This window comes from Coloeus monedula (genome assembly GCF_965178545.1).
Source record: "Coloeus monedula genome assembly, chromosome: 17".
Classification (NCBI taxonomy): Eukaryota; Metazoa; Chordata; class Aves; order Passeriformes; family Corvidae; genus Coloeus; species Coloeus monedula.
In genome coordinates, this window is record NC_138797.1 from 6,572 (window position 1) to 33,101 (window position 26,530).

At 42.4% G+C, this 26,530-nt stretch overlaps 1 protein-coding gene across 1 annotated transcript; it reads left to right on the forward strand.

The window, feature by feature from the left end:
* The first annotated feature begins 2,832 nt into the window (after window positions 1–2,832).
* On the forward strand, window positions 2,833–26,530 carry ERGIC3 (ERGIC and golgi 3). The gene is made up of 13 exons (XM_082292668.1): window positions 2,833–2,936; window positions 3,055–3,125; window positions 3,627–3,714; window positions 3,833–3,952; window positions 5,197–5,290; window positions 6,451–6,616; window positions 8,244–8,301; window positions 18,734–18,765; window positions 19,409–19,505; window positions 21,155–21,219; window positions 22,013–22,149; window positions 23,005–23,060; window positions 25,642–26,530. Exons 1-13 carry the CDS (start codon window positions 2,849–2,851, stop codon window positions 25,719–25,721), a joined length of 1,152 nt encoding a protein of 383 aa, XP_082148794.1. The 5' UTR covers window positions 2,833–2,848; the 3' UTR covers window positions 25,722–26,530.

Here is a 26,530-nt window from a genome sequence, read left to right on the forward strand (position 1 = left end):
CCAACTTCTGAAATTTGGTTTCGAGCTCCAAAATTAACTATGTCTGGGGGTCATTCCCACACAAAAGCTACCAGATCAGAAAGATATTGCTGGCCTTTGCCTCCCATGGGCAGCCTAACATCTGCACTTTAAACACTGGAGCTATATGCTTTCCCTCCCATGGAAAGGCAGTTGAAATCTCTTTCAAGAACTCACCACCACAGTTTGGATGCTACCTCCTATAATGACTATGACCAAGAATTGCTGAAAAATTGCTTTGTCTGGTGTGTGGACCCACATTGTCCCAATTCTATTTAACAGCTACCCCAAACCAAGTTCTCTGATAGAAGTGTGTCAGAACTTTGCTCCTCCCCACCTCAACACCTCACTAAGTACTGGCAGGAGCTTTATAAATACATTTAGACAAACATGAGATTTTTTTACAGCAAACCCAAGAATGTAATGAACTTTTATAGTTACTAGGAAAGGATTTATGAAAGTGGCATTAGATGTCCCATAAAAAATCCAAACCAACCCAACCTACAGTTAGTTCTGTGAGAAGGTGACATTAACTGGCTTTTGCCTGGGACTGTAACCCCCAGGGATGCTGTTTCCCAGTCTGCCCTCAGGGGCAGACACATTTGTTCCCCTAATGGGGATTCTTCCATTACCACTCTTTTTGGGAAAGAACAGAACAGCTGCCAACTTCTACCAGTTATAAATGTTATTTTACTTAAAAGTTACACGAAACTTGAAGGGGTGGATTTTTTCCTTTTCCTGTGAGTTACTGTGGCAGTCGGTGATGTAATGCCAAGGGCAAAGAATGACCTCTTACCCTGCTTTTTTTAAGTGTGTCAAGGCCAAATGAGTAAAGAATTTAAAGAGATTTCAGCTATTCTGGAAGTGAATTGCGTGGGACAGCCCCAGCTTTGTAACTAAAGCAATTAGTTTTAATTAAAGTTATGTTTATCACAAACTTGAACCTAGGTGCTGGTAAACTGCCCCAAAAGTCTGTAAAACAATGTAATCTGAATTAATATATAAATTCTTGTTGACTCCGGCGAGGGAAGACATGCAGACAATCAATGTGACTGATAATGCAAGCTTCGGTTTATTGGAATTAGGATTCTTCTTTTATACACTCAAATATGCATACTTGTCACTTCTCTATTGTCTGTTGATGCTGGGTAAAAAGCTACATTTTACACGTATTGCTAATGTTGCGATTCAGGGTTCCTCCTCATTTCTCATGGTCAGTACATCTTGTCAGCACATCCCGTTGTTTATCTGTAACAGGATTGTCAAGAGCACTGTGTTTGTGTCCTTGCCTTCTTTCTTTATTCTCATTATTTCTGTTCTCACGATTTCCTTATTCTGCAGCTAGCAAGAGGCTTACAAAGGCCTGCTGATTTCTGCAGTTAGCAAGAGGCCTACTTATGTCAAGCTAAAAAGGTGTTTGCTTGTACAGCTCTTCCAGGGACCCGTGTCCCTGATCCTCTAACCATTCCTCAACAATAAATCTCTTGACTCTCAGATGCATTATCTTTTTTGAAACCAAGATGATCACAGTTGCTTCCTTGTGAAATTAGACATTGCACAGCTGGAAAAGAGTGATTTGTTTATAAAAGAAACTAAGTTTTATACTTTAAAAATGTTAGAATTCCTAGCTCAGAACTGTTGACATAGGAATTACTTTAACAGTTCCCCATATCTGCTTCTGTTCTACAGGAGCTCAAGTGCCTGAGGCCAAGGCTTGAGCAAATCTGTGTGCTGCAGTGATGTCACACAGCCTTGCTCCTGAACACATTCCAGGGTTCACAAGTCTGTGAGTTTCCATCACTCTGAAAATAAGTGTTTATAGTGTATTTCAGTGTAATTTGAATATTTATGTATCAAGTACTGAGTTGCTTGTCTGAAAGGTCTATAAAACTAAGATTGGAAAACAAATCCATTCACTTACTGATTATATAATTTATTCTAAAAACATCCTTCTATTCTTGCCATTATAAGTGATTTGGGTATGGAAAAAAGCAGTATATTTAAATATATTACATATAAGGTAGTGTTCATAAAATAGGGAAAAAGAATGGTGATGTCCCTTATGACAGGTGATTTAATGTATTTCTTTTCTAGACAAATGGCGTCACATTAGTATGCAGTGCAAACCTGTTTCAGATACAATTATTTTACTGTTTTTATCTTAAACAGAGCACCCTGGTTGTTTGGTCAGAAGAAGAGAACTATGATTTAGCATAGTTCTCTTGAGTTTTCAAGAAAAAGCTGGTTGTGCTGAAGTTTGGAGAAAAATTTGCCAGGTACACTTCATCTCATACATTCTGCTTCTTCCAGATGTTTTAGTACTTTCTGTAACTTTGTGCATCCTTCTTAAACCTGCTTGTAAAATAAACAAATATTCACTGTTATTTTCTGTGGCTTTTCTGTGATGAGTTACTGGTGCCGCCAGTGGTATTTTTTTGTGTTGGTTATATAAAAAGGCAGACCTGGCTTAGTATCTTCAAAGACACATCTGTCCCTTTGAAGTAAAACTTGACAGATACGCTGCTAAACTGACCTGGAAGCATATGAATGGCAGTCAACTCCTTTACGCCATAAAAGTCCAGCATACTTTCCATACAGTTAGACTCTTTCTTTCCGTCCCTTTCCCTTCCCTTTTTCTCCCAACGCACTGGTACTCTGCCGAGACGCTTTCCTTTCCGCAGAGTTGCCGCCACAGCCGGCCCGACGGACAGCTCGCCCGCTCTCGGAGGCTGTCCCGGGCTGGGAGAGCGGCTCTCCGCCAGGGGCGGGCCCGGCAGCGGGGGCGAGGCCGGCGCCGGAAGGAGGGTTCGGTTCCGGGCCGCGCGGCGTCATGGAGTCTCTGTGGCGGCTGAAGCGGTTCGACGCCTTTCCTAAAACCCTGGAAGATTTTCGGGTGAAGACGTGCGGAGGAGCGCTAGGTGAGCGCGGGGGCTGCGGGTGGCCGGGGGACCCTAGCGGGCCGGCGGTCGTCAGTGGCTCGGGGCGGCGGTAGGCGGGTTGCTGTGGGGCTGATAGTGGTTCTCGTCTCCCCGGCAGTGACGGCTGTCAGCGGGCTCATCATGGTGCTGCTTTTCTTCTCGGAGCTGCAGTACTACCTCACAAAGGAGGTAAGTACCGCCGACGGGGCGGGCCCAGTCCCCGGTGCCACCTCCCGCTCGCGGCGGGCGACCCTTCTGGGCGCCCGGTCGGCCCTCGCCCCTGCCCCCGGCGGGCCGCGCCCCTGGGCTGCCCAGGCAGCAGCTTCGCCCCTCATAGACCCGCGATTCGCGGTATTTTTCTGTGCCCTGGCCGCGGCGGTGGGAGGGAGCTGCCCTCCCCCGCCTGTGGCGTCCCGCCGGGACGGCGCAGCGTCTCGCCGCCTGCGAGCAGCCATGCCATGCCAGCAAGCGCTGAAGCTCTGTCGTCCCCACCCCCACACGTTCCGAGATTCCCCCAGTGATTTAACACCATTGCAAATTGAGTGTGCTGGGCTGGGCATGGCAGCGGCTCAGGTGCCTGGCAGATCTCTTCTGTCTTAAAAATCAGCTCCTGGGCCACAGCACCGAGGGAGAGGGACCTTTTGATTTTCTTCCAAGTTAAATGGGACTCTGTTTTTCCTTTATTCTCAGGTTCATCCAGAATTGTACGTTGACAAATCAAGGGGAGATAAACTGAAGATCAATCTAGATGTTGTTTTTCCACATATGCCTTGTGCTTGTGAGTAGGACTTCTGAATGCTGATGATAATTTTTGTCCTTGGCAGGGACTCAAGAGGCTCAGTGTGCCCATAATGAATGAATGTTTATAGATCACTTTCCTTGCGCACTGGTTTCAGATTTGAGCATTGATGCAATGGACGTAGCAGGAGAGCAGCAGCTAGATGTAGAACACAATCTGTTTAAACAACGTTTGGATAAAGCTGGCAATCGTGTAACTCCAGAGGCTGAGAGACACGGTAAGATGCTGTTTTGCCTGTCCAGGATGGATGCTCTGGTAGTCTTTCCACTGTATGCCTGTTTTGAGATTCATGGAGACAAGTGACAGCTGTAGAGTGTTTAAATGCCACAAAGTCTTGAAGACCTTGTAGCATGCAGATCTATTAAACTATTCTTACACTCAGTACTTTTGCAAGGAAATCTTTGCCTGGTCCCTCTGAAATTACAACAAAAGAACCATGGATGCATTTGAGGAATAAAGTTGCGCAGTTAGTGGTCTTTTGGGATTAGAAATCAAGCAGCTGTTCTGGCAAAACTTAGCTTTGGTTGTATGTTTAAATACAGTGGGTGAACAAATGGGACTATGTGGTTCAAGGAAAGAGCCTCTCTCCAGGGAAGGCTCCAGTGACTTAACCCTTTAGCCTAAACTTGCACCTTACTCCATTAACTTTGTGTGTGTTAATGCACACCTGATAAATATATATGCAAAAATATTATTTGCAAGTTGTAATAAGTGATCCTTGGCTACATAAAGCTCTCCTCTACATTTTTTATGTGTTATGACTCATCCTTTTTCTTTGATACAAACCGGAAGTGATTCTGACAAAGCATTTCAATCTCACAGTAATACTGTTCTGACTTTTCCTTTCCAAAATATGAGTTACTTACTCCCTTTTCTGGGAGTCAGTGTAGTTCTGTGTATCAACATGCCAAATGTGTAGCTTTGTATCACTTTAGATTTAACATTTCTGTTGTTGACATTGAAAGGCTAAACTAAGCCAAGAGCTGAACAATTGGCAGGCACAAGGATTTCTCTGGTTGTCATGGGAATGTGGTGATAGTGTTGTTACTACTGTGTCACTTAGCAGCCACCACAGGTTGTGAATTACAAATTTGTCTGGGGACAAAAACTATTCTACGTGTTGTGAAGCAGGTCTTGTGTCACTCATAATGTTCTGATTGGGTCTACTTAAGACATGTTTTAGCAAAGCCTTTATGCAAGTAATGTCTGATGTTCCAACAAGGCTTACAGATAGCCAATTCTTTGCATGGAGGCTGTTCTTGAGATGACAAATGCTATGCTCCTTGTTGGTCTTACTTCACATGTCAGCAGGCTACATACATACCATTTCAGGTGGGCGTCAGGTGTAAGGTGCGCAGCTGCATGTTGTGTGTGGAACAGTCATTATACATAGAGCGGAACACGAGTACAAGACAGAATTTCTAGATGTGTCTCATCACTTTGAATCCTCTTTTGTCTTAGAGCTGGGAAAAGAAGAAGAAAAAGTGTTTGATCCAAATTCTTTGGATGCTGATCGCTGCGAGAGCTGTTATGGGGCAGAGTCAGAGGACATTCGGTAACCTTTACACCTTTTTCCTATCTTCTTAGCACTTGAATCCAGGTATGTTTTATGCATATTTTTTTTCCAAATGTCTGTGAAGGTCTGTGCAATGAAATCCTCCTCTTAGGCATATGTTCAGAGATACAAGTTGTTGTGGTTTGGCTATGCCTTTGGAAGCTGCACTTAAGATTGTTGAGAAGGTACATCTATAGGTTGTTTGGATTGTCTGCATGCCTGTTTAAGCAGTACAAAAGTAGTATCTCAGCAGACAAGAGATTTTCTGCATTTGTTTGGTGTCCAGAGAGGAGGTGTTTAAATGATTTCACTGTTACGTGAGCTATCTTGACATAAAACCTGGTTATGTCCTGGCCTTGCCTTCTTGCTTCTGCTGCTGGCATTGCATCCTTACAGGAGCAAAGACCAGACATCTATGGCTCACACAAACAATAGGTGTCTTTTTGTATTTCTCATTCGTCCTAACAGCAAGTTACTGTAAAAATGGATCCATGATAGTCCATATAGGTTGTGGACTAATCCTGGCTATTTTTGGCTCGGTAGTAACTTGATTTGTCCCATATGTCAGGTTGTGCCGTTTCCCAGAGGTGTTTTCATCTTGAGGGATTCATAGTTGCTGCCTTCAACAGCAGGAATTCCTTCAACATGTCCAACAAAACATGAAACCAAGGAAGAAACCTGGAGTTTTTTTCTGGTAACCAAGGTGTTATCCACAGGTAGAAAAGTACATAGAAAATTTGTTGTTAAACCCCCCTTTAGCCCAATGTCTTGGCCTAAAAACAAAGGAAAGGAGGAATAGAAACAGGCAGATGCTTTGTTCACATGAGGAAGTTCCAAACTGCTCGTAACTGTGGGACACTGATGTTGTTTTTGTGGCAAATTACTTTGCCAAGGGCTGCCTTGGCTGTGTAAGGCCAGGCAGAGCCCTCTTCAGACTCCAGCCCTGCACTCAAATAGCGTGCATCCTCACCTTCAAATCTCAAAAGGCACATCAAGAAGCTAATGCTCATTCAGGGGCATTAGGCCACTTTTCAAGGTCCAGTCCCCAATGTTTGTGTTGTTGCTTTGTTGAAGAAGAATCCATCAAGGATTCAAGTCCTGCGCTGGAGCATTTGTTCTTAATGGTAAAGATGGTAAGATGGTGCTTGTGCTTTTTGCAGGTGTTGTAATACTTGTGATGATGTCAGAGAAGCATACAGGCGGCGAGGCTGGGCCTTCAAGAATCCAGATAGCATAGAGCAGTGCAAGAGGGAAGGGTTTAGCCAGAAAATGCAAGAGCAGAAGAATGAGGGCTGCCAAGTGTATGGTTTCCTAGAGGTCAACAAGGTGAGAAAGAGCTTTTGCTGTGAACCTGCTGCATGATGGTGAGGACTGTGAAAATGCAGAGTCAAGGCATTCCTCTCCTTTTCCAGTTTTAAGTGCTCACAAGACTTTCATAGAATAACCTCTGGGATCAGCAAGGTCTTTGTACTTGTCATGGGGTCCAAGAGGACAGTCAGGAAGAGCAGTGGGAAGAGGCTAATTCTGGTTTGTATTCTTGTAGGCTGGTAGGAAGTCATGGCAAAAGTTTTGCCTTTTCCTCCCACCTGGGTACTGAGTCTTTTTGCTGAGATTTTTGAAGGAGGAGAGGCAGCTTCTTTGAGCTTGAATTGTTCCACCTGCCCTTCTGGTCTTAAATCAGAGGCCACAAGTGGATGCTGGAGATAGCAGTAACCAACAACTCACCTGCAGAGGTGTTGGAGAGAGGGAAATGTTTTCTTTAGAAAAAAAGTGGAAGCAAGGCTATTGGAGTTGATTGTCACGGCTGAAAATGCTCAGAGAGGTGGTTTTTGCAAGTGATGTATGAAAATATATAAGGTGCACCAGGTAACTATGTAACCTGTCATTTTGCAGGTTACCCCCACAAACACACAGTTTACATACCCAAGTACCTTCTAGAAGTCAGACCCAGGCTTTTTTTTCTTTTTTTTTACTTCAAACTCTGTTCTTTTCTTTTGGGTTTTTTTTAATCCTTGTGTATTTTTCCTGGAGACCACAATCTTTATTTATAGAAAGTAGATCTTGTACTCACAAATCCAGACATTGTGATTTGAGTATCATAATAGGTAGCGATCTGTTACGGGACCCTCTCTCACAATGTATGATGAGCAGGAAGATTCCAAGGGGAATACTGGATGTAGGAACGGTCCAAGTGTGAGTGTCACTGGGGAAGTTTCTGGGGCCTGTTTTTAGGCACTTGTAATTTTGCCCATCCTCATTCTCAACAGATCTGCAGTTAACATAAGGCATAGGTTTGCCATGGCATTGAAGATGTAATACAGTATGTGAGCTTGGAACATTCACATCTTCCAGGGCAGAGTTTATATGATTGCTAGTAAGTGTCAGGGAGGATTGGCACTTAATATCCATATCCCTTTCAGAGTCCCGGATGAAATTTTACCAGTTTGTCTTTTGCAGATTTTTTGGGGGTTGGGTTGTTTCGGGAGGGCGGTTTGGTAGGTTTAGTGCTTTATTTTTGCATTCTCTTTTTTTTTTTTCTTGTGTGTATACATTGGATCACTCCTGATTATTGTATTAAGTGTTTTCTCACCTTGTTCACTCTCACTTTCTCCACTCCTTTTCTTTGATACTGTTTTGTATTTTCTGAAGGGCTAGTCAGTTCCCTCCTTGGAGTTAATTCCTGCTTCTCCTCATTTTTATGTTTACTAAATAATCTGCATAGAACAGCTATTATCCACATCAGTATTTAATTATGGCTTTCAGCATCACTGCCTGTAAGAAACATGGGAAATTCATACCTTTCTTAGGCTAATGTCTGCTACTACTATCACCTGTGAAAATGAGTTGGTTGGTATCTGTCTTGTGTAAACAGAATCTTAAAAATCCAAACACCAGTAACTTCTTTACTTACATAGATTCACTCTGTTTAATAAAAGGTTACTCTCTCCTGCAGGTAGCTGGAAATTTCCACTTTGCACCAGGAAAAAGTTTCCAACAGTCTCATGTACATGGTAAAGTATTTTCTTTTCCTGCTTATTTGACCTTTTCCTTTCAAGTGTGTCTGACCATTTTCTGTTAATATCTTTGCATTACTGTCTATGGTAACAACATCACTGCTTCAGTGGGGAGGACATTGTTGAAGTTATTTTACAGTGCTTTAGAGCTATCATGGACAAACAGAAAAGTGGTTTCTAGGGGTGCTGCCACATGGGTGTGGAAGAACTTGGGAGAGAATGTTTCTGGGCAGTCTCTCAGTTCTGCAAAAATTGTTGCTCTGCAGTCAAACATCCTCAGTTAAGGTGTTTGGTCCAGAACCTGACTACCAGTACCTCTGGAAGGGATATTTTCCTCCATTCATGAGTTTCAGAGTAAAATTTAAGTTGTGAAGGACTTCCTTGAGTATCTATATAAATATAGCGTGGCCAGAAAAATAGTGGTAGTTTACAAAATCATGTAATGGTTTGAGTTGGAAGGGACCTTTAAAGGCCATGTAATCCAGCCCCCCTGCAATGAGCAAGGACACCTTCCACTAGAGCAGGTTGCTAAGAGTGCCATCCAGCCTGGCCTTGAATGTTCCCAGGGACTGGGCACCCACCAGCTCTCTGGGCAACCTGTGCCAGGGCCTTATCACCTTCAACATACACAATTTCTTATATCTAGTCTGAATCTGCACTCTTTTAGTTTAAAAGCACTGCCCTTTGTACTATCACAACAGACCTTATTAAAATGTCTGTTTCCATATTTCTAATAGTTGTCTTTAGGTATTGGAAGGGGCTCTCGGGTCTGCCCAGAACCTTCTCTTCTTCAGGCTCTCCCAGCCTCTCTCCATAGCAGAAGTGCTCCAGCCCTTGGAGCGTCTTTGTGGGCTCCTCTGGACTCCTTCCAGCAGGTCCACATTTTTCCTGTGCTGGGGATCCCAGAGCTGGAGGCATCTCTGCAGGTGGGGTCTCACCTGAGTGCAATAGAGGGAAAGAATCCTCACCTGCTACCCATGCTGCTGGGAATGAACCCAAGATGCAAGTGGTTTCTGGACTGCCACTGCACATGGCCAGGTCATGTTGAGCTTCTTGTCCACCAACACCCTCAACTCCATCTCCCCCGGGCTGCTCTTGACTTGCTCATCCCCAGCCTGTATTGGTACTGGGGGTTGCCCTGACCCAGGTGCAGCACCTTGCACTTGGTCGTGTTAAATCTCATGCAGTTCACTGGCCCCACTTCTCAAGCTTGTACAGGTTCCTCTGGATGGCATCCTGTCCCTCAAGCATGTCAACTTCAGTACTCGGCTTGCTATTATCTGCAAACAGGCGGAGGAGGCACTCAATCCCACTGTCAGTGTCATTGATGAAGATATTAAGCAGTACTGGTCCCAGTATGGACCCTGCTTGTTACTGGTCTTCATCTGTATATTGAGCCATTGAACACTACCCTTTGGACGTGATCATCCAACCGATTCCTTATCCAGTGAAGAGTGCACACATCAAATCTGTATTTTTTACTTGTATCACTCACTCCAATTTAATCTGTACCACTGAGGTAAAGGTCAGGGGAGAATGTGAATGTGCTTGGTGAGAGTAGCTGGTGTATTTGGAGAAAAACAAACTCTTGAGCACAGAAGAAGCACTTTTGTACAAACAACAATAATGAGAAAAGCCTGGTTTTCCCCACAATACTGATTGTTCGTAATAAAAAAAAAATCTCACTTATTGCAGCATTATTGCAGCAAAACCTGCTTTGTGTGCTTAAACTAGCATGACAACAGCAACCTTACTACAGCCAGGATCAACAATGTCACAGCATATATAAGGAGAAGCATCTCTGCATTACATCTCTCTAACAGTCAGGAATGCAGGCTGGCTGCCTCAGAGCAAGTACTTGGTGTATAGAGAGGAGGGGATGGAAGTCAGGATAGCTCTCTAATTGCATGTCCTCCAGAAGTGCTGTACAGCTGAATTAAAAATTCAGTCAGAAAATACAGATAAAACCCAAAAGGGCTGTGTAGTCACTGCCAACCTCATCCACTCATTTTCTTGTTCCCACTGGCTGTATCTGATGGCCTCCTCTTTATCTATGGAAAAAGTGTGTGGTTGCTTCCCACTCTCTCGCTGTCCCTCAGCATGTCATAGGCCTTTCCTGTGTGGGGCTCACGGCATATCTTTCCCTGCTGAAGAGTCACAGCTTATGAAGCTGGTCATTTGTGGAAGCCATTTGACCTCTGAGCTTCCTTGCAGGATTTCTGTGAACCTGTTTCAGTTCAGCTCTGTCTGAAGGTACCAGACTGCATGCAGAATTAAGGTCCAGGCTAAGCATGAGACGCAGTGGCTTAATGATTTTCTTCCTTTTGTTCTCTCTTGCTTTCCTAATTATTCGTAACATGTGATTTTCCTTTTTTCCCAGCCTTTTTCTTGCCAGTGTTTTCATGGCACTAGCCAACAAACAAGGAGTTTTTCCTGACCCATAAGGGAAATGGACTGCTCAGAGCATGGTTGTTTTCTTGTACATGCCTCACTGTAACCTTTCTTTGTAATCCTTTGGTTTTTTCTCCCTTTAATTACAGATAAAGAATTTGACTAGCATTAGAGGACAGGGTTCTGTGAGATATTTCCAGAACTCTTACCTCATTTGAGTCATATTTCCAGACAAGAACTTATGTGTTTGTGGTGTTTGATTCCTTCAGTAAGGTCTGCATTAACATGCAGTCCTGTTAATACACTTAACAGAATGTAACACAGGATGAAGTTGAATGTCGAAGAGAAGTCTGAATATTCCAAACGGTTGTTGAAAGTCGCGTTAACAATTCACTAAATAATTTTACTAGACTTATTTGATGCAGAACTGTAATGACTGACAGTATTTTTGCTTTTTCTTCTATTTCCTATTGATATGAAACAGTAGAGAATATGGGAGTGGAGAATATCAGTACTGTGGAAAGTTCAGTCCACTGCACCATTCTTCTTGGCTCCCATTGGAGTATGTACCACGTTTGTACGGCTGATGGTTGGAGTTTTATTTTGTGGTGGCACTGAAACACTGAAGCTTGCATATCAGCTTTTCATTTTCTTGTGTTGTTCCTCTCTTCTTATGTTGAGGGTTCCTGTTGTTTCATAGATCTCCACTCAGGGAATGGGTATGGGCATCACTGTGACAGTGCCAAGGGTCCTGTTAAGCAGCACTTCGTAGATCTGACTGCAAATGTAATCCTGATCTGAGCTTCTGAACTTTTGTCCTGTGCTTGGTGTTAACATCTTAAAACTGTAACTTCTTTTCTGGGGAGAAGCAAGTTGAAATGGCTTTATTTCAGAGAGTAGAGTAAGAGGAGCTGACACTCATGACAGCACTGTATAAGGTGCAATTTTATTTCTGTTTAGTTATTTAACTTCAGTTATATATCACTTCATTTGCATAAGGTCTGTGTTCTCAGCTCTCCATTAGAGGCTGAGCGCTTTACTACTAGAGGTAGTATTTTAGCTTAGTTTTCACGATTACTATATGTTTTAGTGTGTATTGCTACTCATTCCTAATCTTAGGTCATCAGAATTGTCCTGTCTAGGATGATTCACACAACTGATCTTAGGCCTTCATGCCAAAAAATTATTAATTACCTATTAGCTAGTGCATAAATACAATGCTTGAACTTCTTGGACGGGTACTCCATCTCTGTCCTTCACATCCCCTGTTCCCTGAGAACCCGAGCTGAACCTTAGGAAATGTGTTGCCTTTGAAGCAAGCAGTGATGCTGCTTTTCATTCCAAGTTATTGGAACCATTTAAAATTGGTCACTTTAGGCTTGCACCATGATGTGGCATCATCAGTATCAGAGAAGACCCCCAACTCCGGAATGTCATACTGGCTGCAAATGGTTGTTTGTTGTTAAGTTGCACTGAGAAATCCCAGATCATTAGGAGCAGGATTGAAAGAGATTGTAAGGAGGACTTCCATCAGAATTCTTAACACTGAAACTAGTAGTTCTGCCTCTCCTGCATTAAGGGAGGCCAGAGTCAAACATTACCAATACTTAGTCTTCTGTTTTAAGCAGCACAGCCTCAAACCCTGCTTATTCATTTGGTTCTTGCTGAGATTGGAGTTCCTTCACTGTCATCTGTTTAGGCTTTGAATTCTAAACTGAGATTTTATGTTGGAGTTATGTGATGTGCTGCAGGTTTTGGTGCAGTTCTCTCTTTCACTTGTGCATCTGCAAGTACAGCCTCCAGCATCAGCTGTGCCTGTTTATGACTCTGAATATCCTATCTGTTTTCTTTTGCAGCAGTTCACACCTTCTGTATTTCCGTCCTGTCTCAGAATGGACATAGGAATGATTGGGTGATTTAGCTGTTTAACCTCTGAGGTTTGTGGTTCATGGGCTGCTGCCATGTCTTTCCATGCCTGTACAGTAGCAGCCATCTCCTGCTTCATCTGCAGCAGTTGACAGTGAGTTTCCTGCATGCAGAAACTTCACCTGTGTAGTGGTAGGCTCTTCAAGAGAGTGATGTTATCTATATAATTTCCATCTTTCTTGCTCTATTTCTTATAGTCGTGGGGAAGCTGAGGGTTCTCATTCCTCCTTTAGATTGTCTTTGGACCATTCTGTTGCTGAGGTGCCATCATCTTGCCACCGTGACTCTTGCCACCATGTCTTTTTAAGAGAAGACATTGAGCATCATGCTTTTTTACAGCCAGAGAGCTTTTTAGGATTATTTAAAAATGTCTCATTGGATTCCTTCAATTCCTTAGAAAAAAAGCAGGTGTTGATGGCATCATTCAGGACATTCTGTCCTGAAGACATGCTCACAATGTCTGTGACAATTTCTGTGGATGGAGCAGTCTGTATGTGGTCCAAATATTGTGGTTTTCTTACACCCTACATGTCAGCTGGAGGAACAAAGTTATCTTTGAAGATGCTGTTTTTGAGAGATTACTATTTGTTTTCATCCTCTTTTGTGGTGATGACTGTGGAAGGGAAAAACACAGGTAAGCTGATTTTTGAGATGATGATGGTCTTGGAAGAGGAGCTGCCTACTTGGAGCCACCAAGCTTTGCCTAAAAAGGCAAAGCTTTGTTAGCTCTCTGGGAGTCAGATCCACTGGTCAGTTGTACATCTTCATTAGTGTTCTGCTTACGTATTTAAGGAAGGGCTTGTTTCTTTCTCTGCTAGAGATTGTTTGACAGCCAGAACTATTCGAACTCCTACTTGGACACTGTGGATGACCCCAAAAAGCCACTCTTATTTTGCATCCTTTTTTGTGTTTTGATTACTGAATTGTGGAAAGATACCAAGTGTTTGACTGCAGACTGGTTGTCATTTTTCAAGTCCCTTGGTACCTTCTCAGTGTCAGCCAAGAGCAAGTGACACTAACTCCTTTTTCTGCAGAGACTGCAGCCTCATTCTCTGTTCCTTTCCTACAGACCCAGTAGTAGTGGGCCTGTTACTATTGCCCAGCCTCTACAGATAGCAGTTGCTTATCTGAATTCTTCTCCTGCCCAACAACATACTTGAAAAAAATTGATGTGGGACTCAGTCTCCATCAGGACACCAGTTGAGTGTGAAGGAGATCCAAATTGTCTGATCACCTGTACACTATTCCTTCCATAGAGGAAGTGTGTATGAGCTCATTCTAACTTCTATCCCAAAGTAATGTCTGTTAGGGAACTGCTTTTATCCCCATACTGAATACTGAATGCTGAGAGTCTTACTTCATCCTCAGCATTGCTAAGGACTTTTCTTTTTACGCCAGTGACATCTTATCAGAGTTTGGTTGTCTTGGTGGTGAAAGACGTGAAGTTTCACCCATTTATGGTAGACAAACTGTTTTCAAGTTATATCAAGTCTGTTTTGGAGACAACAAAAATGACATTTTCATTTGTCACTTCACTATCATCCTCAAGTTGTACCAGTTGTTGGGAATGCTTAACATTTGTCAAGCAGCCCTCTGGAGCGGCCTTACCTTCTCCATACCAGAAATCATGCTATTGTAGAAGCACCACCAGAGGTGGATCAGGGGGGTAGAGGGGATCAGAATTGCTCTGGGAAGGATTCAGAGGCCCATAAGTCTATAAGGCCCTATAAGTCTATGACAGTTACTGACTAGTGTTAAATATATATATTGCACAGTGTTGAATACACATGAACAAGCTTTTGAAACAAACAAAAAATGGAATTTACGTAACCTCCTTTGAGATATGCTGTTCAAACATACATTTCCCCTGTCCCCCATCCTTCCTGTATTCACCTTTGTCTGGATCTTGCAACAGAATTAACAAAACCAGCCTCATGGTTTGTTATTTTCTCTGTGCATCAGGTGAGATGAAAGTAGCACAGAACTGATTAAGAATAAAAACCTCTTACCCAGCTTTGAATGTTAATATGTTGTAAATATAAACCTTGAGTGCATTTCTGAATAGCTTTGCTCCTAAAATGACCTCTCTTGCCTCTTACGACTGGAAAAGAATCTAAATATAACCAGCATTGTTGTCTGGCATGCTGGTTTGGAGTTCACTTAACATATTTGCACATTCCACTGTGTTTTTCCTTTTGGTGATTAATTCCTGCATTTTGGGTTCTCTGTTACACTTTAAATGATTGCTTCACCAAATATCAGTCCTTTAGCTATCTAGGGGGTCATTTTATATGGCCTAGAAAGCACACTAGCACAGATGTTACTCTTCCCCTTTTTGGTATGAACTTTAAATGCTAGTCTACCTGAATCTCTTTATATTTTCTTTGTAAGGATCTGAACATTTCTCTTTTCTCTCCTACTCTGCTTGTTTTCCCAGTGCACCTCTTGAGATTAAGTGTTGCTGTATCCTTTTTTTTTCCTCAGAACTGCAGAACTAACATAATTTTTGTTACTTGCTGAGCCCATAAATCTCCTTTGGAAGGAGCTGTTGATCTAGGCTGGGATTTGAGAAGACTTCTAGGAAGCTAAAAGGCGAGCTATTCCAAGTCGTTCTTCCATGGTAAACAAGGTGGAAAAGGTTAAGAATCTTTGTCCTAAATGATTTTAATATCTCCATGTTGGAGAGAATGTGTTGGCAAATGTTCAGCTGCACTGTGCAGCTAATGTGCTTGACATGTTGGAGTGACTTCTGCCTTTTCAAGTCAGATGAGACAATTATCTCACTTAATCTAATTTGTACAATACGTTAGAGAATATCTCCTGAGAATTCATGTACCAAGCCAGCTAATCTGGCTTGTAGGAACTTTTACAAGGGTTAGTAAACCATTGGATTTTTCTAAGGGTAATCTTGGCAGTTGCAGGTTGAAATGCGGTGTTTCGATTCAGTAACATCTGGCAGAGGACTCATTCTCAGCTTTGCTCACTCCTTCTTTTAGCTGCAGCGTTTTCTGTGTTGCTCCCTGCCTCATTACCCTCTTCACAACACATCCTTATGCCACTTCCATCTTCCTGCCACTGTGCTCCTGTAAGGTATTTTCCTCCATAAAATTCATCCCCAGTTTGAAAAGTGGTGTCCTAGCTCACCTTGGAGTAATGTGTTTGGGTGGCTGTCTTTGGTTTCTTGGAACCTTCACATGTTTATTGACATAGTCCTGAATGGCTGTAAGTGCTGTTAATCCTCTTTTAGGGGTTAAGGACTGAATTTTGAAGTCTAAGGAGGCCTTGTGATTGTTCAGGTCAGAAATGCAGGATTGGGAGAATTCTTCAGACAGACAGCAATTGTTAAAACTGTGTACTAAAACAGTGAACAAATCTTGGTTCTATAAAGCAGACAGAGCTCTTGAGAAACTTAAGATGTTTCACAGGTATCTTTATTTTGACTATTAACTGTGGTTAAGGAAATGAAGAAATGTATTTGTTTCTTCAGAAATAAGAGCCTTTGGTCCTAGCAGACAGTCTCATAAAGATCTTCTGTTCTCTTTCCTTGTCCTGTTCCTTCTCTTAGCAGGCTAAACAGCCTGCTGATTTATGTTAAACTAACTATGGTTAGCTAAAAATGTATCTGCAACATAGAGTATGTACACATGTGCTTAGCATAATCATCAGTGATCAAAGAGAAGTAAACCTGTGGTCTATTGGAAGACTTGATTTAGGAACCAAACTGCTCTATTGCTGAGCTGTAAATCACTTATTGGAGAGGAGTTTTATAAAAAGTACTTAATTGTGGAAAGCGTAGCAGAGCACTCTGAGGACATTTTGTTTTGGATAGCCGTAACCAATAATAGGGGTCACGCACAATGTAAATCTGGTGTGACATGTTAGTTAATGTCTGGTCCTTCTCAAGTGGTGCCCTGGGATTTCTCTGGTACTGTGCTATTCCTGTAAGTTTTGTCACCGTCACTAGTCCTCAGTACAACGTCACATGTGACTACCCAGGTGATAAAGCTGATAAACACCATAATCCTGCGAAGGGTTCTAGGAGCACCGCTACCTGGAGGATCATCCTTCTGCCTGTCTGTGCATCACTGTGCCAGTGCAAGTTTTGATGCACCTGTGGGATTCACCTTACTTTGGAGCTGTTCTGGCTGGAAAAATAGCATCACATAGAGCAAGACATGCATTTCAACCTTTTACAGACTGATGTGGCTCATGACTGAAAGGTGGGTGGGATAGGAATGAGCTGTGGGACCGAAAGCTGGCGGGACAAAGAAAGTTTTATTCCTTTGGTGGTATGAAATCATAGAATATCCTGAGTTAGAAGAGACCCACAAGGGTCATCATGTAGGTGCAGTTTAAGTGCAGACTCACCAGAGCCAGGATCCTTGTGGAACTTTGTAATAATTGAAGGTTAGCCTGCTAGTGTCTGTACAAAAGGCAGCAAGACTTGACACTTCACTGGCAGCCAAGCCATGGAACTCTTGACTTAAGTGCAAATAATAGTGCACCATGAAACAGCCTGGTGTTGCTGGTAACCGTTAAGAAAAACAGTATAGCATAATGCCAAGGCCACTTCTCCTGTCTTTCCTTCCTCTGCCCACCATCACATATACTTCCAAATTTTTACTAGGAATTTCTTTTATAAAGTTCATTGATACAGTTGTCAGCATAGGCACACAAATCTGTGTGCTGTCACTGTGCTAGTGGCAGTGACAGGTCTGTGCTCCAGTCAGAGACAGCAAAAGGATTATCTGAAACCAGTGCAGCTCTGAGCTCTTTGTAATGCAGAACCATTGCCTTAATTCCAAGTACTGCAGCCTTAGTCCCTGGGCGTTTAGCTATGAAATGCAAGGACCTCTCCCTACATCCGAGCCTTAGGAGGAGGGTACTTTAAGGTTAACATTTCCTTTTCTTATTGTACATTCTGTGTTTTGCATGCATATCTCTTTGGTTTTAGTAAGGGTTTTATATAAATACAAGTACAGCTTCTGGTGGTTTACTGAAAAATGTTAATAGAAAGAAGTCCACAGTGCACTCATGCTAAGTAAATGTTTTAAAGGAGAGACTAGTTCAAATCAGATCTTTAGCTTTGCAGCTTGTCTTGTGCTAGACTCTCAAGGGAGCAGCATTCCTAATCTTCCTTAATGTAGCAACACTTGGTTATCTGACTCCATTAGCTCCTAAAGTAATAGCCCACGATTATTGATGTGTGTTTCATTTTGCTAAGGTGAAAGGTGAGGTCTGCCTTCCTGAGCACATGAATTTACCTGTTAAAATGGCCACAGCCTCTGGCTTCTTTGAGATGATTGTGTGACTTTGGATAAACCTGGTAGAAGCGATACTGAAACGGAGTTGCAATTTATATTTTCATCCTGAGACTGATGCTTCTGGTATTGCATAAAGTCATTTAAATAGCAAACTAAAAGATATCCATTGCCTCCCACTGCCTGTATCTGTGCCAGATCCCTTCTAGGGGTGTGTGGTGCTGCCAGCATTGTCATATTGCTGTATGTGGGAAGGGCAGAGATCCAGCACTGGTGACAGTCACCTCAACCCTACCAGTGGTTTGCAAATACCCTGCTCAGGCCATCCCTGCAAAGACTTTTCCTTTCCTACTCTGTTCTCTCGGCAGCAGTAGCAAGGCTGGTAGGCAGAGTGCTGAGACTTACTAAGACTATGACGATTTTTTTAGGGCACTTGCATGTGATATTAAAGCATGTGCTCTGCTCAGCTGTTAGTTTAGATCTGTTGTGCCTCTATGTTTTACAGCAGTGAGAGGAGTTATGTGTGGCTAACAGCAAAGCTTTCCTTTCTTGCCTCTGGGATCTTGTTTTTGCCCTAGATGAAGAATACATGCAGGTGAGGACTGAATTACCTAATCTGAAGTAACCCTAAATGAAAGTTACTTTCCTTCTTTCTAGCAGTAGCTCTGTGTCAGGAGGGGCATTAAAGCAGTTTTATCTGTCACACACCCTACTATGCAAGCAAGAGAGAAACCCAGGCAATTTTAGATTGTGATGGAAATGAGAGGAGCTTCTTTATTGCTAGAATATGGTAGACATGTATTATTGTTATGACAATGTGAGCTATATTGTTAACTATTTTTCTATTACAGTTCACGATCTGCAGAGCTTCGGACTTGATAATGTAAGTGTTCCTAAGGCAGTGGTCTAGTTCTCTTAGTCTGTTTTCCTTCTGGATTTCCCTCCCATTGCCACATTGACATCCTAGATTGCAGCAGATTTGGCTTTATGAGTCTAAGCAGAACCTGGAACCTGCTTTCACAGAGGGTTCTGAAATACGTTCTGGGACATTTGCATGCTGCGTGGTGAGCCTGTGCCTCTCTTCCTGAGCCTGCCTTAATCTATGCTTCACAGTTTCTTAAGGTTGATATTGTCACAACTGCTTCTGGATCTGTTGGAGTTTACCTTGTGCTCTGAGGTCACCAGATGATGCTCATACCTGTGCCTCCAAGGCAGCTGATAGCATGTGCTCCTATGGCAGCGAGAGGAGTGGGTGAGAGAGCCTGCTCTGTAGATGGGAGGAAAGGGCACCAGGATCTGAGGATTTCCAGCAAGAGAAGGAGAAATTCCACGTCTTGAAATCTCCTATGAATAAAAAAGAAGAGCAAATGTTTTGGAGTTTACTGTTAGGATGCACAGAGAAAGGGAGCACCTGTTTCTGTTCTAGAGCCACACTCAGAAAAATATACAAATAATGAACTTCAGGCCCCTTACCTTCCCCCTTGTGTGCTATGCAGCTGTTTGAGTTATTAGCATTTCCATTTCAGATCAATATGACGCACTATATCAAACATCTCTCATTTGGAAGGGACTATCCAGGCATTGTGAACCCTCTGGATGGGACAGCCGTCACTGCACAGCAAGGTAAAAGCCAGCTGAGAGAAGTCTCTTTTTAAGTGTCTGTATTAATAAGTGTTAGAACAGAACAGGAGCAGAGTTCCCAGTTTTAACAAGAATCCTGACAGAGTTACGTGAAATGTGACTCCTCCACCTTGTGCTCTTTCTGGAGCATCTGTCTCCATTCACCTGGAAGAAATCTGCCACCATGTTTGGATTCTGTGACCTTTCTGAAAGATATCTCTGTTCTGTGTTCGTGGATGCACAACAGCAGGTACAGCACATCATTATTAGAGGCCTTCCTCAGATGTTGTTCAACATCTGTTAGACACCTGAAGTAAGAGAGAACCAGAAGATGCAGGGTAGAGAAAAAAGGCCTAGTTGGTAGTTGCTGGAGAGCTGTGGTGTCTGCCGTACCTTGACATACCCAACAGTAAGAGCTTGAAAAGCTGCAGTGAAGTTGAAATATTGCTGATCTTTTCCGGATAGCTCCAGATTTGCTGGCTTGAGAATGAAAGACAGTTTTCTCCTCATGTTGTTGCTGTGCATGTGTTTATTTATACAAGCCTGCTTTTCTGTGAAAGGTCCTTTACATGCCACTGCAGAGTTTTGGTATTTTTAGGTCCACTGAAGTCTGAAAAGTTTGTCTTTGCAGGTACTTGCAGCTGTATGTAGTAAAGCTTGGAGAAGGAAGTGATTTGCTTTGAAGTGGTGATAGGATTGTTAATCCTATCTGAATTTGTTCTTTTAAGTTTTCTACCACTGATTTTGATCTTTGTACCCAAATCAGAGGACAGCATTAAAAAAAAAATACAGAAAAATTAAAAGATGTCATAATGTTCAGTACAATTATGATGCTGTAGTTAGCCTGTGAAGTAACAAACTATCTGAGAGGGAGGGCCTGTAGCTGACTGGTAAAGCCACAGCTAGCCCATAGTATGAGCTCAAGCTTTTCATCCTGAGCCTCAGGGAACCAGTTGGTAAATTCTTGAAGACATGATCCAGTAAAGAAGTAGGAGAAGTAGATTGCAGGTCAGATTTATGTTTATTGCAGCTAAAGATACCATATGCAAGAATTACTTCTGCTGTAGAAATGGGTGAATAATCTTCTCTAGGGAATTTCATAGCAAAAAGTTTTTTTCTTGCATTCTGTTATCCTTAAGAGAATTGAAGGAAGAGGCTGGTCTGAGGCAACAGTAGGGGTTCTTCTATTTTTTTCTTCACTGGTCCAGATCTTCCTTTTCATCTTCTGATACAATAAATGCCATGCTTCTACAGGAATAAACTGCAATGTTAATTGTAGTTGATATAAGATACCCATGTAGACCTGAGTATGTTTTCTTAAGGCTATGTGGTTAAAAATAATAAATTTTCCTGGGCTAGAATTGAATTTTCAAGAAGTTTTATTGGTAAAGCTATAGCAAGTTTGTAGGTTTTCCATTTAGTCAAGGCCAAAATGCCATTAGTTTTGGTTTTGGTTGGAGCAGAAACAAGATTCACTTTGGTGAAAGGAAGACTCATTTCAGACTTTAACTTTTCTGTCCTTGAAAACCTCCAGTAGCTGTTGTGCAAAAAGATGTTCCCTGACAAATTGAACAAAACTAGTCTGTGTCTACACAAAAGCTTCCAGCTTATTGCTGGATATTAATTGTGTCTCTCCCTGTCTTTGCTTATAGCTTCCATGATGTTTCAATATTTTGTCAAAGTGGTCCCCACTGTGTATAGGAAAGTAGATGGTGAAGTAAGTACCTTTTTCCCTGTTACTTTGACAAGTGAAAGCCTTCACTTTCTCCTCATATTCTTGATGCTGACAGTAACTGGGGATCCAGGTGTGTTGCCAGGTGTATACCAGGGGCTGTGTTGTACATTCAGTACTTGGAACCCCCAAGTATGGAATTTGGTAAAGAAACCGGGATAGTATCTTTCTCAGCTGGATTGTAATTTGTGTCAATTTAGTCAATCCCAACTTAGTAGGGAGGACAGAACATAATTTCATTTTACAGAAAGCCAGTTTAATTGCTCTAAGAATAGGACTAGTATGAACAACATGTAGAAGAATGGCAGGGCACACAAGAATGCTGGAGAGTGATCTTCATTTATGTGAAGATAGGCTATCTCTGTCTTCCTCCACTCTCCTGCTTTTATATATTGTTTCCTTTATGCTCACTCTTGATTATTTATGGCTCTCCACCATCACTGCTGTCTCCTGAAGCATTCTTAGCAGGACTGCATGTTGGTAGAGGATGACATAGACTTAGGGTTGAGAGGGACAGCTTAAGCCATTAAGTCCAGCCTGGGTGTGATGCATCCCTCATACTATGGGCTAGCTGCAGCTTTAACTGGTAGCCTATAGTAAAAATAGACCTCATGGCAAATACCTGATCCTGATAGAGCTCTTCATGACTCTTTCTAACCAATGTCAGGCTGCCCACATGGGCAGGGCTACACTGATGTGGTTCACTGAACTCGTGTTTTAGTAGCCTTTCCTATTCCCTGTTAGCAAAACAGCATTTGCTTTGTTTGTTTCCTGGTAGGTGGTAAGGACTAACCAGTTCTCAGTTACACGACATGAGAAAATAGCAAACGGGCTACTGGGAGACCAGGGTCTGCCTGGTGTCTTTGTGCTGTATGAACTTTCGCCCATGATGGTGAAGCTGACAGAGAAACACAGGTAAGAGACATTTCATTTTATTTCATTTCATCCTTCATTGATTTTGTCATTTTGTGTAGCTTGAAACTTCATCCTCACTTAGATGTGACAGTGCAAATGCCTGAAATTCATCCAAGCCCCTTCCCAGCCAATGGAGAGGAAGAGATGCTCACTAATGTCCTTCTTCTCCATGTGAACCCTGGTTAGGGACTTGGTTTTTTCTGTTATTATGTGAAGCATTGTAATCCAGTATCAAGATGAAAAAGGAAAGTGGTGCGAGGAGCAGACGTGTGATATAATGGTTCTTGGTTCGGACTTCTAATGGGAAGACTAGATTTACAGAGCATACCCATCTTACCAGCAGTACCCACACAGTCCAACTGGTTCCTTACTCTGCATTTTCTATAGCTTTTCTACATCTTGTAGCCAGTGTGGAACCTCTTCTTCTCTCTGGATTAATGGCCGGCATGTAACTGCAGGGGAGGGGAAGCTATCCAGTCTTTGAGGTTCACAATGGGGGATAGACAATGTATCTTAAAATGTATTAACATGTGCTTAGTGATTTAGTTACTGTGTTACACGAGCCTGATATGCCTTCTGACTGAGTAGGAATGAATAATGTCTTAGGGATTAAAAGTCCATATTTTAGGTTTATAAATTCAGTTCTTCCTCTTAGTGCTGCTGACTAAAAGTAGCAGTGACAAACTCCATTCTGTAGCCAATAGGGGTTAATTAATTCTGTAATCTGAGATTGTCAGCTATGAATATTTAGGTAATGCATACTTATATGGTGTGATGAACATTATTATAATTATTAGTTAATTGTTACGTACCTGACATTGGTATCTGAGCTCATGCTGGTTGTTCAAATTCTAGGTCCTTTACTCACTTTCTCACCGGAGTTTGTGCCATTGTTGGAGGCATATTTACAGGTATTGCACCTTTCAATCATTTTGCTTTCTAAAGTGTAAGCATTTACTGTCTTGCTCTTTCTAAAGTTTGCATGTCTGATAATAAATCCCCATTTGATGAAGAGAGATGATTTCAGCCTTTGGGAGGCAGTACAGCATGTTCTGCAGAGCCACAGGAATGGCATCAGACTGTAGTTAGCACTGGAGATGCTGTAGATGATGTAGATCTATTACAGCATTTCATTTCATTAGATTTGTAGACCTGTCATAGTATTTCATTCTGATGCTCTACAGGATATTTTGTTTTGAAAGGAAGCTGTTCTTCACTGACCAGATGAAAGCATCTTTACTTGCATTCTTGGCCAGCTTGGGTCAGATAGTTGCTTTCATGTGGAACCAAAGCTGGTAAAATCTGTGAATCCAGGTTGCCATGAGCATAATATATGTCTCAGAGATATCAAACTGTGCTCCCAGACATAGGAGCTCTGGCTACTGTTCTGCAGGGACTGGATGGGGTCTTGTGAGGAGAGGCTGTTCCTGCAGATCTGTCTGAGTATCTGCACTTCACTCTTGGTGCTGGCTTCTGGAGTAGCTAATCAGTATCTGCTCAGGTCTGTGCATGGGAACAGCCTTGGTCTAGCCTTGCTCTCCAGGTAGTAATCCAGGGTGCTCATAGTCAGAGATGTGGGGTGTTAAGGGCCAGCCCAAAGATGTGGTCAGGGACCTGAGAAGCCAGTTACTGTGTCACATAACATCTGTATCACATACCTATAACATCATACCTTTATCTGCAAGGTTTTCCCATCATCTGAGGTGTCACAGTGCTCAATTAACCTGATAATGTTAAACAGAATTTCTGTCTGCAATAAATTTTATCCTGTTCATCTCTGTGGTTTGAAAAGGCTTTCAAAAATTACTTTCATGACAAATTCAAGTGCCCTTTAGCACTGACTGAGTTTCACAGCCAGTTCATGTTTGCTGCCATACACTGCGCTCAGACTCTGTATTCTAGAGATAAAATCAACTGGTGGCCAGTTATGCCAATTACTTGTACCAGCAATAGTGTAGCCAGCAGGACCAGGGTGGTGACTGTCCCTGGCTGCACACTGGTGATGCACCTTGAATCCTGGGTTCAGTTCTGGACCCTTCACGACAAGAAAGACATTGAGGTGCTGCAGTAAGTCCAGAGAAGGGAATGGAGCTGGGGAAGAGGCTGGAGCGTAGGTCTAATGAGGAGCAGGTGGGGTTACTCAGCCTGCAGAAAAAGAAGCTCAAGGGAGACCTTTTCACTCTCTACAACTACATAAAAGGAGGTTAGAGCCAGGTGAGGGTCAGTCTCGTCTTCTAAAAGGGACAGGATGAAAGCAAATGGCCTCAAGTTGCACCAGGAGAGGTTTAGATTGGGTACTAGGGAAAATTTCGTCATGGAAAAGGTTGTCCAGCTGTGGCACAGGCCGCCCAGGGCAGTGGTAGAGTCACCCTCCGTGGAGGTATTTAAAAGACATGTAGGGACATGTAGACACTTAGGGACATGGTTTAGCAGTGGGCTTGGCAGTGCCGGGGACAATTGGATGCAATGACCTTAGAGGTCTTTTCCAACCTAGATGATTCTATGCTCTTCTAAAGTCATCTCTGTAACAGTGTTCGAGTAATAATGTCAAATTGATTCCACAAGTAGAGATAATTTCAGAGCAAAACAACCACACAAGTGTCATCTGAAGCATTACTCAAAGACCAAGTATTAAGTCCAATAATTCCATATTATATAGTAATAAACAGAAGATTCAATTCCCATTTTAGCTGCAACTCTTTGTATGGTATTGAAATGTACGTCTTTGTGTACAGCCAAGTAATCATTTACTTACTGCTTAGATTAGATTGAGGTTTTGAATAGAAGAAGACTATGAAGCTTTATAAAATCCTGTCATTGAAAAAAGGCTCCCTAGCAGTCTTTGTGTTCCCTCCCTGGCAGGAGCTCAAGGTTCCTGTCCTGTGAAAACCTTGATTGTCTGGGGTTTGTGGTACGTTAGACCCATTCTGAGTTTTTCTGTGGTCACAAACAAGCACTGAATTAATACACTTCTTCAGGGCCAGAGGGGTTTGGGGAAAATACTGCAGAAAGAATTAAAGGCAGTGGTTTGTATTGCTTTGTGTCTGGTGGGTGTACATTGCAGTCTCCAATAAAGGGCATCCATCAAGGGCAGCATATGGTACTTTGAAGGTAAAAATGAGCAAGAAATGGGAAACATGCCCTTGGCAAGCTGAGTCAAGGCAACAGGGTGGCATAAAGCTCTCCACTTCAGCTTCCTCTCCAAATTCTTCTCAATCATCAGTAAACACATATGACTCAGCCTGTCTCTTTTACTTCTGAAAAAGAGATCTTTTCTAGAGAAGCATGATCACCTCTGCCCTGCAGGCTGGGTCTTTTCTGTCCTGAGGAGATGAGGACTTTACTCTTCTGAGCAGCAGCAGCAGAACCTTTTTCTGTCTGGTGGACCTGGGATTCCTTTCCTCTGACAGCAGGGTTTGTGCTTTCTTTCCTTGAGAGTTGTTCTCTCTTTGAGGCATGTCTGACTTCATCCATTTGGTTTTCTCCTTTTAGTTGCAGGTTTCATTGACTCCTTGATCTATCACTCAGCACGTGCCATCCAGAAGAAAATTGAACTTGGGAAGACAACATAAAAAATAAGCAATGACCTCGCTCCATTTGCAAACAAACAAACAAAAACCCCCAAAAAACCTCCAAGCCTCCAAGGAGAACTGAACGGTCTCTTTGAAACGCAAGTGATCTTCTGAGTGCACAGGAGAAGAGGTTTGGAATTTCCAGATGGCCCTAACCACTCACGTATTACTGTGCCCTCATTCTTTGGCCTTAGTTCGTGGATGGAACGACTTGAACCTTACTGCTGTAAAGATTAGCTGTCATATCTGGCTGTGCAGACCCTGCTGTCAAACTCCTTTTGTGTCAGTCCACGTTCCTCCAGTTCTGTTCCCCTTCCCAACAGAGATGCTGGAGATACTGCATCCTGTTTGCCTCAGAAATAATGTACTTTATTATCAAGAGACCTGTAATGGATTGAAGTTGCCATCAAATAAGCTTTCTAGCAACACCATCAGGGATTTTCAATTTTTCTTTAAAATATTTCTGGGTGTGCTGATGCTGTATTTCAAACTTCTGTGAAAATGTGCTGAATCCCATCTGTTGCCTTCCAGCCATCCTGGGCTGCATGGGGAGCCTAAGCATTTGGGATGTGCTTTCTGTGCTGGGGGAGCTCCCAACTGTTCTTCTTATGAAAGATGCAAGTTGATATTTCAGAAAAAAAAAGTCTCTGGAATTTTAATTGATTTTTAATTTTTTTTTTTTCATTTCCCCTTGGTGTATATTTTGAAATAATGTCCATCCTCTGTTTGTTCTGGTAAGGCATATGGAGGAATAATTAAATTATTTGAACTAATCCTGGTACTGAATTGGAAATTAGAATTAAAAGACA